General features: G+C 37.7%; 1 protein-coding gene across 6 annotated transcripts in view; it reads left to right on the top strand.

The window, feature by feature from the left end:
• The window catches only part of LOC6585847 (fibulin-1), a 157,017-nt gene that overhangs the window by 46,462 nt on the left and 93,580 nt on the right, over positions 1-16,975 (top strand). For 4 of the 6 annotated variants that reach the window (XM_044007155.1, XM_044007158.1, XM_044007157.1 and 1 more), the window contains exon 8: positions 15,171-15,476. The exons of the other annotated variants lie outside the window; for them this stretch is intronic. In XM_044007155.1, the coding sequence (XP_043863090.1) occupies positions 15,171-15,476 (306 nt within the window). The remainder of the gene's footprint in view (positions 1-15,170; positions 15,477-16,975) is intronic. 6 annotated transcript variants of the gene reach the window in all.

A 16,975-nucleotide genomic window follows, 5' to 3' on the forward strand; every position in this document is an offset into this window, starting at 1 on the left:
CTAACAGACAGACAACTCAGCAACAGCCGCAGCTAACTCCACATCAGCCAACGGCAGGCACTGGAAGGAATACATCATAGTCTCTTATGCTGCAATGGTTAAAAGAAATCTTATTGCAACACATTGCAAAGATGGACCTGCTCAGCAGCGTCTTCATAATCCTCTAGCGCATCAAATTCCACAGCAACATAATTGCATTATGATTTACAGGCAGTGTTGCAACAGCAGCAGGAACAGTTCCAACAGTGGCAGCAGCAGCTCCGGCAGCAACAACAACAACAGTTTCTCACATGGTTGCAGCGGCAACAACAAGAACAGCAGCAGCATAACAGGCAAGTAAACCAACGTATCGAAAAACGTTGCAGCTTCGAAATGAATCCACTAAAAGTTCTTATCTGGAATGCTAACGGCATTTCATCAAAAGCTAAAGAAATAGAACTCTTCGCACACAACAACAGCGTCGACATTCTTCTTTTGACGGAGATCAGGATGAAGCGTGGAGACACTATAAAAATATATGGATGTGCCTGCTACCCAGCTTTCAGACCATCACGAAATAATAACAGCGTTGGCGGAGTGGCGGTATTGGTCAGGACAACTCTTCGCCATTTTCCTCAAAGAGTCAATGAGACCCGTAACATACAAATGTCTTCTGTAAACGTAGCTACGGCCCTGGGAGACGTGGAGTTCAGCGCTATTTACAGCCCACCAAGGGTGAGGATTGACGAAATGCATTTCATCAACACACTTCGTGCTTGCGGCCAAAATACCCGCCATTGGTTGTGGGGAGACACATACAACTCACCGAGGGGACGCGAACTAGCAGAAGCCATCTCCGTTACTGGATCTAGGATCTTTGCTACTGGATCGCCAACCAGGTATCCATATGTGCTTCACCACACGCCTTCCTGCACAGACTTTGCCTTGTATCATGAAATACCGGATTTCCGAGTAGGCATAACTCAGAGCTGGGATCTGGACTCGGATCATCTGGCGCTAGTCATTAATATTAAGACAGAAGGCATAAACGTCAAAGCAAATTGCCCTCTAATAACCAGGCACACAGACCTGCTCGTCTTTAGACAACATTTAGGGAGTTCGATTCAGCTAAACACCACTCTAAACTCGGGTGAAGATATTGAGATGGCTGTCAATAGCTTCACTGAGAGCATTTATACGGCTGCTGCTGCATCAACACCTTCTCAGTCCCAGATAGGTTCCAGCTATGGAATTCGACTAACAAGAGAGACCAGGGATCTTCTGTCGCAAAAAAGAAGACTTCGTAGACGCGCAATCAGAACGCAGGACCCATGGGACCGAATTTTATGGAACCGGGCTGCTAGGCAACTGTTTTGAGAGAACTTCGAAGCAACTTCTTTGAGCAGAAGCTGGCTTCCTTGGATTATACACTTGATGTTGGATACTCGCTTTGGAAGTGTACCAAGTCACTTAAAAGACAACCGTTTAGGCAGGTACCAATACAGTGTCCTAGCGGTGATCTAGCTAAGAACGGAGAGGAGCAAGCGAATTCGTTTGCGAAGCATCTAGAAGCCAGGCTCACGCCCTGTGAATTTGCCACTGCTGATCAGATAGAAGAGACCACTGATAGTCTACAGACACCTCTACAAATGTCCTTACCCATTAGGGCAGTTAGGGTTGAGGAAATTGCTGAAGCTATAAAATCCTTGCCGAATAAGAAAGCACCTGGTTATGACAGACTGAGAAATGCAACGCTAAAAGCCCTCCCTACTCGGGCGATCATCTTCATAGCTTTAATATTTAATGCTATGCTGAGGGTGGAATTCTTTCCTAAGCAATGGAAGATGGCAGCGATTGTAATGATCCACAAACCAGGAAAGCCAGAGGATGACCCCGAATCGTACTGCCCAATAAGTCTGCTGTCGTCACTATCCAAAGTATGGGAGAGACTTATTGCCAATCGTCTTGGCAATATCATCAGTGAATGTCACATCTTACCGGACCATCAGTTTGGCTTTAGAGAAGGACACGGAACTGTGGCGCAGGTTCACAGGCTGACGAGGCACATCCTTCAGGCATTTGATGGAATATGGAATACTGCAACGCTGTTTTTGTCGATATGCAGCAAGCATTTGATAGGGTCCGGCATACAGGGCTCCTAAGCTAAATCAAAAAGCTCTTCCCAGCACCTTACTTCGGGATTCTACGATCGTATCTGGAGGGTCGGCAATTTATTGTCAGAGTGCGGAACACATACTCGACTCCTTGCCAGATGAGAGCTGGAGTTCCTCAGGGCAGCGTATTAGGGCCGCTGCTTTACTCCATTTACACGGCCGACCTACCCTCCCCTAGCGTGCGCCACATGGAGAATCCTAGCAAAGCCCTTCTCGCTACTTACGCAGACGATATAGCGGTGCTCTACAGCTCAAAATGTCCCACTGAGGCTGCGAATGGAGTGGAGAGCTACCTAAACACACTAGTAGCATGGTGCAAAAGATGGAACATGAAGATTAACCCACGCAAGACCACCAACACTTGCTTCACCCCAAAAACCTTCATCAGTCACACCCCGCCTATAAGTTTAGATGGCGAAACACTGGATCAACCTTCGCAGGTAAAGTACCTTGGCATCACCCTTGACAAGCGTCTAACATTTGGTCTTCATCTTAAGGCAGTGGCTAGGAGATGTGGGCAACGCATGTAACAACTGCGGTGGCTGGTCAACAGACGCAGCACCATGTCACTCAGAGCTAAGAGAGCGGTTTATGTCCACTGTGTAGCCCCAATTTGGCTCTACGGTGTGCAGATGTGGAGAATATGCGTAAAATCAAACTATAAACGCATACAGGTCCTGCAAAATCGTGTATTGCGGCAAATTAAAAACTGCCCATGGTATGTGCGCGGCTCAACTTTACATCGAGATCTGAAACTGTTTACTGTGGAGGAACAGATTGGGAGACACACTAGTCGGTATAGTGACAGACTGGCTAGACACCGGAGCAGACTAGCGAGAAGATTGCTTCCTGCGAGACCACTAAGGCGATTAAAACGCTTGGGTTTTGCCAAAAACATAAGATAAGTTTAGTTTAGTGTTATTTGAAAATATATATTTGTAAGTCCTCCTGAGTACATCAGAAGGTTAGGTTCTATATAAATAATCTAATTGTGTTGTTAAGGTACTATACTTGCATTGTACAGATTCAGCGCTTAAAATAAATATACCAAAAAATTTTTTTTTCAACGTCGATTGACTTAACGGAATTTAATGAAACTTTCAGCGAATGATCTACATATTCTACTGAATATTTGACAAATGAAAAATTATCTATACTGGCATCTGACTCGAACTGGAATAAAAACATAACGGGATGATTTATCGAATTTTGAAAGCAAACTCAACATCCGCATTGTATATAAAAAATCAAGTCTCTAGCTCTTATATCTTCTGAAATCGACGCCTTCAAACCTACGGACAGACGGACAGGGCCAAATCAACTCAATTTTGTTTTCCTAGGCCCGTGTATAGCACGCGCATATCGAGTTTATCTTGTTATCGATTAAAAACATTATCGAAAACCAGTAATAAATTTATATCTCTTACATCTTTAAAGGTAAAGTCTCCAAATTTTATGTGTATACTTATATGTATTTTATACAATTTCGGTTTTTGTCAAAATTTACCCCCACCCCTAATTTCACCCTTTCTCTAACACATTTGTAAAAGGCGTATTTCAAATACTAGGGACTTGTGCTTTGGCAAATACATGCATATCTATGTTATATTCATAATCTGAAAGTTTTATGAAGATAGTCCATCGATAACTAAGTTCCCATAGTAAGCCAACACTGCAGCCAATGCGTGTTTATGCGTGCGTACGTATGTCTGTGTGTGTGAGTGTATGTGTGCATATGCGAATAATTATTGAAATATCAGTAGCTCGAAGGGTTCAAGGGACGTCGTAGTAGAGCAGTCTCGACTACAGCTTTCTTACTTGGTTAGAAACAAACTGCTTATCTGCTCGTGATTTTGATTTTGGATATCTACGCATTTATAAATAGGGACGGACAGACAGACAGATGAATCGACTCAGCTCGTCGCACTGACCAAGAACATATGTATATACTTTGTGGGGTCCGACACGCCTCTTTTTGTCTATTACATATGCTCATTTATTATAACACCCTTATTTCCAATGGGTTTAAGCTACAATTGTAAAATTTATAATGGTCGCAAGCCAAAAAAAAAAAAAAAAAAAAAGATAGAGGTAAATAAAAATAACAAATGAATTATTTTCAAAAAGTACGCGGGCTTTCAAAAGTTTTGAAAGGTACACCGAACCTTTTCATTGCTTGCAGAGCTGCATTGAGAGCTTTCGGTGGGTTCCGAAAAAGTTGTCGCGCACGCGCAACAGCTGATCTTGTCGCGCTGCGCGAATTCAGCAGCGACAATTATCAGTGCAGCCAACTTTAGGGGCCATAAAACCTTAAAGCTTTTATCTGCATAAAGCTATAAAAGCAGCAAAAGTGCAAAATTTAGTTATTTTCAAAACTCCACGTTGCGACTTAAATATAAGTCCATATATATTTCATACATATACATATATATGTTGAATTAGTATAAGGTATGAAGATTTATTAGCTGGTGGCATATTATTGATAAAGCTTCTTCTATAGCCCAGCAACAAATTTTTCTTTGCGCCCGTGTCACATTTGGGTACGGCAATATATTAAAAGCCTGCCCTAGACACGGGCTCTCATATTTTTTGGCCCCCCCCATCAAGCATATCTCGTGGATCGAGCCGATCAACCTGATCTCGAGGCCGGAGGAGTTTCATCAGCAGGCGGAGAGGAAAAAAAAAAAAAAAAAAAACAAGTAAGAAAGCTTTAGTCGAGAGTGCCCGACTACGAGATCGCCTGAACCCTTCGAGCAATAGCTGTTTCAATCATTTTTCGCGTCTTTCTGCTTACACAAGACACACACACACACGCACACACAAACACACACACGCTTATACACACAGGCATATACACACACATCATACGCACACACACAGAGATACGCACGCACGCAGCCTTCTACAAATGATAGGGTGAGGGGATGAATATGGGGTGGGGGGGGTGAATTTTGACAAAAACCGAAAATGTATAAAATGCATATAAGTATACATAACAAATTTGGAGACTCTAGCGTTAAAGATGCAGGAGATATAAATTTATTACTGGTTTTCGATAATAATTTTAATCGACGGGGCAATTTATCGATATTTAAAGCAAAACTCGAAAGGCGCGTGCTATACACGGACCTAGGAAAAAAATTCAAGTCTCTAGCTCTTATATCTTCTGAGATCGACGCGTTCATACATACGGACGGACGGACGGACAGACAGACGGACAGGGCCAAATCGACTCAGCTCGTCGCCCTGATCAAGAATATATATACTTTATGGCGTCTGCCCCGCCTCCTTCTGCCTGTTATATACTTTTAACAAAACCATTATACCCTGACTTCCCATTGAAAATGGGTTCAGGGTATAAAAAGGAAAAAAAGTGAAAAAAAAACCACACACGCCCAAGAACAAAAACTAAAAAATATAATTCTACAATCATAAAATAAAAGAAACAAAAAGAACAAAAACCACACCTCAACAAATACATATGTGAAGTACACTGGCAGGAATTTTGTTTGCTAGCAACTGAAATAGATTAACAAATAAAACACAACTAATTAAAACAAGTAAGAAAGCTCTAGTCGAGACTGCTCGACTACGAGATCCCCTGAACCCTTGGAGCAACAGATATTTCAATAATTTTTCGCGTCTTTCAGCTTCCACAAGAAACACGCACACACACACACACACACGCACGTACGCACACACAGGCATACATACAGATTATGATTGTAACAAGAATATGCATGTAATTGCAAGAGCACAAGTCTCTAGTATTTGAAATACGCTTTTTACAAAAGTGATGATGAGGGGGTGAATTTAGAGGTTGGGGTACATTTTAACAAAAACCGAAATTGTATAAATTGCATATAAGCATACATTAAAAATTTGGAGACTCTAGCAATAAAGGTGTAGAAGATATAATTTCATAACTGGTTTTCGATAAGGTTTTTTATCGATAAAAAAAGATCGGGATGAGTTATCGATTTTTAATGATAAACTTGATATGCACGCTGTAATTACTGACATTTAAAAAAAAATTTGAAGTCTCTAGCTCTTTGATCTTCTGAAATCGACGCGTTCATACATACGGACAGACGGACGGACGGACAGACGGACAGACGGACACACAGACGGACAGGGCCAAATCGACTCAGCTCGTCACCCTGATCAAGAATATATATACTTTGTGGGATCTGCCACGCCTCCTTCTGCCTGATAAATACATTTCAAAAAAACCATTATACCCTGATTTCCCATTGGAAATGGGTTCAGGGTATAAAAATGTATATATATATAGATATATATAACAAACATAAAAGAAAACAAGTAAGAAAGCTCTAGTCGAGACTGCTCGACTACGAGATCCCCTGAACCCTTGGAGCAATAGATATTTCAATACTTTTTCGCGACTTTCAGCTTACACAAGAAACACGCACACACACACACACACACGCACGTACGCACACACAGGTATACATACACACACACGCATACACACACACATACACACACACACGCATACAGACACAAACGCATACACACACACACATACACATACAAGCAACCACGCATAAACACGCATGGGCTGCAGTGTGCGCTTACTATGAGAACTTAATTGTTTAATAACTTTTTTTATGGACGTACGATCTTCATGAAACTTTTAGATTATGATTATAACATGAATATGCATGTAATTGCCAAAGCACAAGTCTCTAGTATTTGAAATACGCTTTTTACAAAAGTGAGGGTGAGGGGGTGAATTTAGAGGTGGGGGGGTAAATTTTAACAAAAACCGAAATTGTATAAATTGCATATAAGCATACATTAAAAATTTGGAGACTCTAGCAATAAAGGTGTAGAAGATATAATTTTATAACTGGGTTTCGATAAGGTTTTTTATCGATAAAAAAAGATCGAGATGAGTTATCGATTTTTAATGATAAACTTGATATGCGCGCTGTAATTACGGACATTTTAAAAAAATTTGAAGTCTCTAGCTCTTATATCTTCTGAAATCGACGCGTTCATACATACGGACAGACGGACAGACGGACAGACAGACGGACAGGGCCAAATCAACTCAGCTCGTCACCCTGATCAAGAATATATATACTTTGTGGGGTCTGCCACGCCTCCTTCTCCCTGTTACATACATTTCAACAAAACCATTATACCCTGATTTCCCATTGAAAATGGGTTCAGGGTATAACAAGTAAGAAAGCTCTAGTCGAGACTGCTCGACTACGAGATCCCCTGAACCCTTGGAGCAATAGATATTTCAATACTTTTTCGCGACTTTCAGCTTACACAAGAAACACGCACACACACACACACACACGCACGTACGCACACACAGGCATACATACACACACACACACATACAGACACACATACACACACACACGCATACATACACAAACGCATACACACACACATATACACACACACATACACACACAAGCAACCACGCATAAACACGCATGGGCGGCAGTGAGCGCTTACTATGAGAACTTAATTGCTTAATAACTTTTTTGTGGACGTACGATCTTCATGAAACTTTCAGATTGCCAAAGCACAAGTCTCTAGTATTTGAAATAAGCTTTTTACAAAAGTGAGGGTGAGGGGGTGAATTTAAGGGTGGGGGGTAAATTTTAACAAAAACCGAAATTGTATAAATTGCATATAGGCATACCTAAAAAATTTTGAGACTCTAGCAATAAAGGTGTAGAAGATATAATTTTATAACTGGTTTTCGATAAGGTTTTTTATCGATAAAAAAAGATCGGGATGAGTTATCGATTTTTAATGATAAACTTGATATGCGCGCTGTAATTACAAACATTTAAAAAAAAATTTGAAGTCTCTAGCTCTTATATCTTCTGAAATCGACGCGTTCATACATACGGACAGACGGACAGACGGACGGACGGACAGACGGACAGACGGACAGACAGACGGACAGGGCCAAATCAACTCAGCTCGTCGCCCTGATCAAGAATATATATACTTTGTGGGGTCTGCCACGCCTCCTTCTGCCTGTTACATACATTTCAACAAAACCATTATACCCTGATTTCCCATTGAAAATGGGTTCAGGGTATAACAAGAAGACTCTAGTCGAGACTGCTCGACTAGGAGATACCCTGAACATTCTAATCTGATATTCTAATCAGTCTGCACTTCTTTTCGGCACACATACATACACACGCACGTATTAGAACGCGCTCTGCTAACTGCGCAGTAAGCACCGACTGCGCTTGGGCTGCGCTGCAGTGTGGGGAACATTATAAGAATTTATTTGTTGAATAATTTCTAGACGTACAATCTTAATGAAACTTTCAGAGCGTAATCATATGGTGAAAATGTATGTACATTCCAAAGCACACGTCTCTAGTACTTGAAATACGCCTTTTACAAGAGTGAGGGTGAGGGGTGGATATAGGGGTGGGGAGTAAATTTTTTCAAAAACCGAAATTGTACAAATTGCATATAAGCATACATAAAAAATTTGGAGCCTCTAGCAATAAAGGTATAGGAGATATAATTTCATAACTGGTTTTCTATAAAGCTTTTTATCGATAAAAAAAGAACGGGATGAGTTATCGATTTTTAGTGATAAACTCGATATCCGCGCTGTAAATACGGACATTTAAAAAAATTGAAGTCTCTAGCTCTTATATCTTCTGAGATCGACGCGTTCATACATACGGACAGACGGACGGACAGGGCCAAATCGACTCAGCTCGTCGCCCTGATCATGAATATATGTATATACTCTATGGGGTCTGCCACGCCTCCTTCTGCCTGATAAATACATTTCAACATAACCATTATACCCTGATTTCCCATTGAAAATGGGACCCCTCACCCACACCTTTATAAAAGGCGTATTTCAAGTACTAGAGACGTGTGCTTTGGATTGTACATACATTTTCAACATATGATTACGCTCTGAAAGTTTCATTAAAATTGTACTTCTAAAAATTAAATTATTCAGCAAATAAATTTTTATAATGTCGCCCACACTGCAGCGCAGCCCAAGCGCAGTCGCTGCTTACTGCGCAGTGTGTCGAAAATAAGTGCAGACTGATTAGAATATCAAATTAGAATGTTCAGGGTATCTCCTAGTCGAGCAGTCTCGACTAGAGTCTTCTTACTTGTTTTTAATAAAATTATTTTTTTGCAACAATCCTTTTTTTTTTAAATTCAATTATTAATAACATTTTTTTTTTTTATCTATATATCTATTCATTTACAAATTTTATTTCTATTCGACCTGAAATACAAAAAAAAAAAAAAAAAAAACTAAACAAATAAATAAGTAGTTAAATGAACAAAATTTAATAATAAGTTATATACGTATATATAAAATGAATGAATAAATAAATAAATCAATTAAATAAATAAAACAAACTGAGCTTGAAATAAGAAAAAAATAAAAATAACAAGTAAGAAAGCTCTAGTCGAGACTATTCGACTACGAGATCCCCTGAACCCTTGGAGTAATAGCTATTTCAATAATTTTTCGCATCTTTCAGCTTACACAAGAAACACGCACACACACACACACACACGCACGCACGCACGCACACACAGGCATACATACACACATACACACACACATACACAAACAATTACATACATATACACACACAAGCATAAACACGCATGGGCGGCAGTGAGCGCTTACTATGAGAACTTAATTGCTTAATAACTTTTTTGTGGACGTACGATCTTCATGAAACTTTCAGATTATGATTATAACATGGATATGCATGTAATTGCCAAAGCACAAGTCTCTTGTGGATGAGTTATCGATTTTTAATGATAAACTTGATATGCGCGCTGTAATTACGAACATTTTAAAAAAAATTTGAAGTCTCTAGCTCTTATATCTTCTGAAATCGACGCGTTCATACATACGGACAGACGGACAGACGGACAGACAGACGGACAGGGCCAAATCAACTCAGCTCGTCGCCCTGATCAAGAATATATATACTTTGTGGGGTCTGCCACGCCTCCTTCTGCCTGTTACATACATTTCAACAAAACCATTATACCCTGATTTCCCATTGAAAATGGGTTCAGGGTATAAAAATATATACTACTAGTTGTCCCGGCGAACTTCGTACCGCCTAACAGTCTCTATATATATAAAACAAAGTAGAGTTTGTTACAAAACTTATAATTTGAGATCTGCTGCACCAATTTTCATGGTTTTTGATTTGTTGGATTTTTCTCTGCCCCGGATTGGAAACAGGCATTGTATTTTTGAGTGCTCGCTAGAAAAGTAGGGAACGCAAGCTATAGTCAATGGTGCAATCATATCGAAACGCTTCTCGATTCAAATCAATCCTTGAACCATTTCTTATTGCCGTTTCACGGGCTGCCTCTCTTTGAGAAGCACGAATTAAGGCCCTTCTTTGCTGGGTACTAACGCGGTGCCTTTCTCGGACGATTTCTCGTTCTTCGTCAGATAATTGACTCGCGATATTCCGATGCCTAATTGCATTATGGGTCCGCCGGGAAAGATTAGGTCTTCTAGGACGCGGCATTTTTTATCAATAGTAACACTGAATATGCCCTCGCACAAAACCACATAAAACAATCGAGAAATATAAATATAAATAATTTACACAAATTTATGTTTGAGACAAACAAATACCTGAACATTCGAGATATTTAGCTTTTGTACGCACGCGCACAATTATTATTTATAAAGTTTAAAAGTCCAAAAATATAAAAAGCCAAAAATACACTTTTTAATAATTATTTTTTTTTTTTTTTAATTTCGAATTTTGAATTTTTTATTTATTTTTGATTAGTCAGGTTTTAATCTTTTTATTTTTTTTTAATTTTTGCAGATTTTTGATTTGAAATATTTATAAAGTTTAAAAGTCCAAAAATATAAAAAGCCAAAAATACACTTTTTAATAATTAACTTTTTTTTTTTTTTAATTTCGAATTTTGAATTTTTTATTTATTTTTGATTAGTCAGGTTTTAATCTTTTGATTTTTTTTTTTAATTTTTGCAGATTTTTGATTTGAAATATTTATAAAGTTTAAAAGTCCAAAAATATAAAAAGCCAAAAATACACTTTTTAATAATTAACTTATTTTTTTTTAATTTCGAATTTTGAATTTTTTATTTATTTTTTGAACAGTCATGTTTTAATCTTTTGATTTTTTTGAATTTTTGCAGATTTTTGATTTGAAATATTTTTCTTTTTGATTTGGAAAACAAATTTTTTTTTGTTTATTTTTTTTTTTTAATAGTCTTTTTTTTTTTTTTTTTTTATTTTTTTGAATAGTTTTTTTTTTTTTTTTTTTGTTGAATAGTCAGGTCTGCTCGAGGCTGTGCCGTAGACTGACTGACTGCATTTGTTTATTTACTTCTATACAGGACCGAAACTGTCACTGTTGTCAAGGCTACTGAGTATAAATGGAAATTTGAATCTTTAGGGAAAAAACCGCGTTTTTCAAGTATTCGTCAAATTTTTTTTCAGTATTTTAAAGATCTACTGACCTACTCGTGGAGGAGACAAATTCAACAAATCAAAAACCATGAAAATTGGTCCAGCAGATCTCGAGTTATAAGTGCTAATACACTTTTACACAACTCTCTTTTATATATATAGATTAGTCAGGTTTTAATCTTTTGATTTTTTTTTTAATTTTTGCAGATTTTTGATTTGAAATATTTATAAAGTTTAAAAGTCCAAAAATATAAAAAGCCAAAAATACACTTTTTAATAATTAACTTATTTTTTATACTCATTCACGAAAGTGAATCAGTATATTGGTTTTGTGCAATGTCCGTCTTGCTGTCCGTCCGTCTGTCCATCTGTCCGTCCGTCCGTCTGTCCGTCTGTCCGTATGAACGCAATCTATTTCGGCGCTATTGAAGCTAGAGACTTGAAATTTGGAACACATACTCGTGTATATCTCCGATTTATAAAGTGTTAAAATTTTCCCAAACCGCCCTCTAGGGGCGTGGCAAATCGGAAAATGCATTTTCCGATATACCAGAAATCATGTTAGTTAAAGAGCTAGAAAGCTGAAATTTGGTATGTAGGTCCGCGTTGACCACCCAAGATCACGAGCTATGGCGGATATATCTACGCCCATTGGGGGCGTGGCAAATCGGATAAAACTGTATCTCCTAAAGTTGTAAACCTAGAATGCTGAAATTTTGCACGTCAGCTAATGGTATGACTCTATAAAGTCTAAAGATAAAATTATAAGTCTATGCCCATTGGGGGCGTGGCAAATCGGACCTGAAGATATAGTGATTTTTTAAATTCTCCTATATTTTGGACACTCCTGATGGCAGAGACCTCAAATTTTGTATATATACTCGGACTGATCACCCAAGACCAAAAAGTTTGTCGGATATATGTCCGCCCACAGGGGGCGTGGAAAACCGCAAAAGTTTATATCTCCTACAGTTTAAGAGCTAGAAGCTTCAAATTTGGATAGTTGAGTTACTGGTAGCCTCCTCTATCGATTCCCCAAAAATAATTTTTACGCCTCTTTAGGGGCTTGGCATATCGAAAAATACCCTGTAATTTTCACATTTTTTGAGGTTAAGCATTCAAACTTTGCAGTTAGGGTACCGTTATCTCTTTCTAAAAACTGACCAAAAATGAGGTGTCTACGCCCAGTTGGGGCGTGGCAAATCGGAAAAACCTGTATAATCTACAGTATTAGAGCGAAACCTAACTACTAAATTGTTGATGGGATGTGAATGAGTATTCCGCAGTCGGTAACGCCCGACTGCAACGTTCTTACTTGTTTTAATTTCGAATTTTGAATTTTTTATTTATTTTTTGAACAGTCAGGTTTTAATCTTTTGATTTTTTTGAATTTTTGCAGATTTTTGATTTGAAATATTTTTCTTTTTGATTTGGAAAAAAAATTTTTTTTTTTGAATAGTCTTTTTTTTTTTTTTTTTATTTTGTTGAATAGTTTTTTTTTTTTTTTTTTTTTTTTGTTGAATAGTCAGGTCTGCTTGAGGCTGTGCCGTAGATTGACTGACTACATTTGTTTATTTACTTCTATACAGGACCGAAACTGTCACTGTTGTCAAGGCTACTGAGTATAAATGGAAATTTGAATCTTTAGGGAAAAAACGCGTTTTTCAAGTATTCGTCAAATTTTTTCAGTATTTTAAAGATCTACTGATCCGCCTCGTGGCGGAGACAAATCCAACAAATCAAAAACCATGAAAATTGGTCCAGCAGATCTCGAGTTTTAAGTGCTAATACACTTTTACACAACTCTCTTTTATATATATAGATTAGATAATAGAACAATTTAATAAATAGCATAGCAAGAAAAAAAAACATGATGAAAAACAAGTAAGAAAACTCTAGTCGAGAGTGCTCGACTAGATACTACCCTGAACCGAACTAATAAAAATGCCCATTTACTATGGCTAAAATTTCAATTTCGATGTATTTAAAAATATAAATAAAATACCAAACTCATTTAATAAAATATAAAAATATTTTGAAACAATTAAAATAGTTAATATCAGTTGCACCGATCGGGATTTGAACCGCGGCTTCTCGATCGATCGTCATGCAGCTAACACACTACGCCACCTCACTTCTGCAAGTGGCGCTGGCAAAACTCAAATAGATTCACTGCTGCAGCGCCATCTACCAAAACTAAATCAAACTAACTGCTGATGTGATTCTAAGAATCTGCTAGTATATCCAAACTTTTAAATACGCACACTTAGTATGGTTAAAATTTCAATTTCGTTGTATTTAAAACTATAAATTAAATAGAAAACTCATTTATGAAAATATAAAAATATTTTGAAGCAATTAAAAAAATTATCATCAGTTGCACCGATCGGGTTTCGAACCGCGACTTCTCGATCGAGCGTCATGCCGCTAACACACTACGCCACCTCACTTCTGCAAGTGGCGCTGGCAAAACTCGAATAGATTCACTGCTGCAGCGCCATCTACCAAAACTAAACTAAACTAACAGCTGATGTGATTCAAAGAATGTTCCAGAAGAAGTTTGAATGTATGTGTGCACACGCAACGATGCTGTTGTAGCTGCTGCACGTGCGTTTGTTAATTGGCCAAAATATTTGATGATTTTGTATTAATTTTTGACTAAACGGAATTTAATGAAACTTTCAGCACATGATCTACATATTATATTGAATATTTGAGAAATTTAAAAAATGAAAAATCATTCACAATTAGCTATTGTGGCATCTGACTTGAACTTGAATGTTTTTACTCGATAAAAACATAACGGGATGATTTATCGAATTTTAAAAATCAGGGTATAATGGTTTTGTTAAAAGTATGTAATAGGCAGAAGGAGGCGTGGCAGACCCCACAAAGTATATATATTCTTGATCAGGGCGACGAGCTGAGTCGATTTGGCCCTGTCCGTCTGTCTGTCCGTATGTATGAACGCGTCGATCTCAGAAGATATAAGAGCTAGAGACTTGAAATTTTTTTCCCTAGGTCCGTGTATATCACGCGCATATCAAGTTTTTTTTTAAATATATCGATAACTACTCCAGATATTTTATTATCGATGAAAAACCTTATCGAAAGCTAGTTATTTAATTATATCTCCTACACCTTTAGAGCTAGAGCTTGCAAATTTTATATGTAGACTTATATGTATTATATATAATTTCGGTTTTTGTTGTAATTTACCCCCCCCCTCTATATCCACCCCATCACCCACACCTTTGTAAAAGGCGTATTTCAAGTACTAGAGACGTGTGCTTTGGAATGCACATACATTACAACATTATGATTATGTTCTGAAAGTTTCATTGAGTCATTGCACGTCTAGAAATTAAATTATTCAACATATAAATTCTTATAATGTTGCCCACACTGCAGTGCCGAAAAGAAGTGAAGAGTGATTAGAATATCAGAGGAGGGTTCAGGGTATCTCCTAGTCGAGCAATCTCGACTAGAGTCTTCATACTTGATTTTTTCGTTTGTATTTTAATGTATTGTAAATTTTCAGATGATGATGAATGTGCGCTTAACACACATAATTGTCCACTGAATTATGACTGTTATAATACAAAAGGATCGTTCCGATGCCACAGGAAAATAACAACAACAAGTACAACATTAACGACAAGCAGTATAACAAAAACTCCACCTCCATTAGCTAACACATCCAGAGACCGAAATCAATACTATGCATCAAACCAGGCTCACAAAATTTTAAATTATGAAACTAGTTCAACTAAATTAGGATCAACAATATTGTCTCATAGGCCTTGCACAGATGGATTTCACAGAAATAATCTAGGCGCATGCGTCGGTAAGTCTCAGACATTGCATTAAGGTAATAAAATTAGGAATATATTTATTAAATTATTATAGAATTTCGGATTTTTATACTCATTTGCGAAAGTAAAATGAGTATACTAGTTTTGTGCTATGTTCGTATTGCTGTCCGTCAATATTAATTCGGCGATATTGAAACTAAAGCCTTGAAATTGGAACACTTAATCGAATATATACCCTGAATTTATAAAGTGTTTAAATTTCTCCGCTCCGCCTAATAGGGGTGTGTTGATGAGCTACAATACTGAAATTTGTAATGTAGATTCGCACCACCAAAAGTCAAACATCTATGACGGATATATTTACGCCCATTAGAGGCAATGAAAATCGGGTAAAATTGCATGTTTTATAGTTTTAAAGGTAGAATGCTAAAATTCTGAAAGTGATGATATTATATACGATGAAAATATTATATATCTAATCTCACTAGTGGCATGTCAAATCGAATCTGAAGATATAGTGATATTTCAAAATAATAATTCTTACGCTCAAAAACTGTGAAATTTACAGGGTATTTTTCGATATGCCACGCTCTTAAGGAGGCGTAAAATTTTTTCTTGGCTCATCGATAGAGTTGGTTTCTAGTAACTCAACTATAAAAACTTCTACCTATTATACTTTAGCAGATATAAACTTTTTATTAAACAATTAAGTTCCTATAGTAAGCCAACACTGCAGCCAATTCGTGTTTATACGTGCGTACGTATGTCTGTGTGTGTGCGTGTATGTGTGCATATGCGAATAATTATTGAAATATCAGTTGCTCGAAGGGTTCAGAGGATCTCGTAGTCGAGCAGTGTCTACTAGAGCTTTCTTACTTGTTATACCCTGAACCCATTGAAAATGGGAAATCAAGGTATAATGTTTTTTTTTGAAATGTATGTAACAGGCAGAAGGAGGCGTGGCAGACCCCACACAGTATATATATTCTTGATCAGTGTGACGAGCTGAGTCGATTTGGCCCTGTCCGTCTGTCTGTCCGTATGTATGAACGCGTCGATTTCAGAAGATATAAGAGCTAGAGACTGGAAATTTGTTTCCTAGTGTACATATATCACGCGCATATCGAGTTTTTCTCTAAATATCGATAACTTCTCCTGTCCTTCCAAAAGGAGTCTAGTCCGTCGATGGCCCAGTGTATAATATATTTTTAAGATGTAGACTGCAACTTGCGGTCTCTCTAAATAGGCACGAACGAAGTGCTGGCACCGGTGTTCAATTTTGTACTACTTTTATTGAATTTTAACAGCAACGCAAGCGCAGCTTGCACAGCAGAAAGCTCATCTAAGCGCGAGCAGCGGGAGAGCGATTGTTTGGCGAGCGACACTCCCGTGCTAGCGTGTGCAACAACAACTACTTTACAGTGGTTTCATTTCCATTCTTAACCTATACAATTTTAATAATTCAATTTCTTCATTTTTTTTTTTAATTCTATATAATAAAGAGGGCATATATCCAAATGCCTCAACAACT

This window comes from Drosophila mojavensis, unplaced genomic scaffold, assembly GCF_018153725.1.
Source record: "Drosophila mojavensis isolate 15081-1352.22 unplaced genomic scaffold, ASM1815372v1 contig_151, whole genome shotgun sequence".
Lineage (NCBI taxonomy): Eukaryota > Metazoa > Arthropoda > Insecta > Diptera > Drosophilidae > Drosophila > Drosophila mojavensis.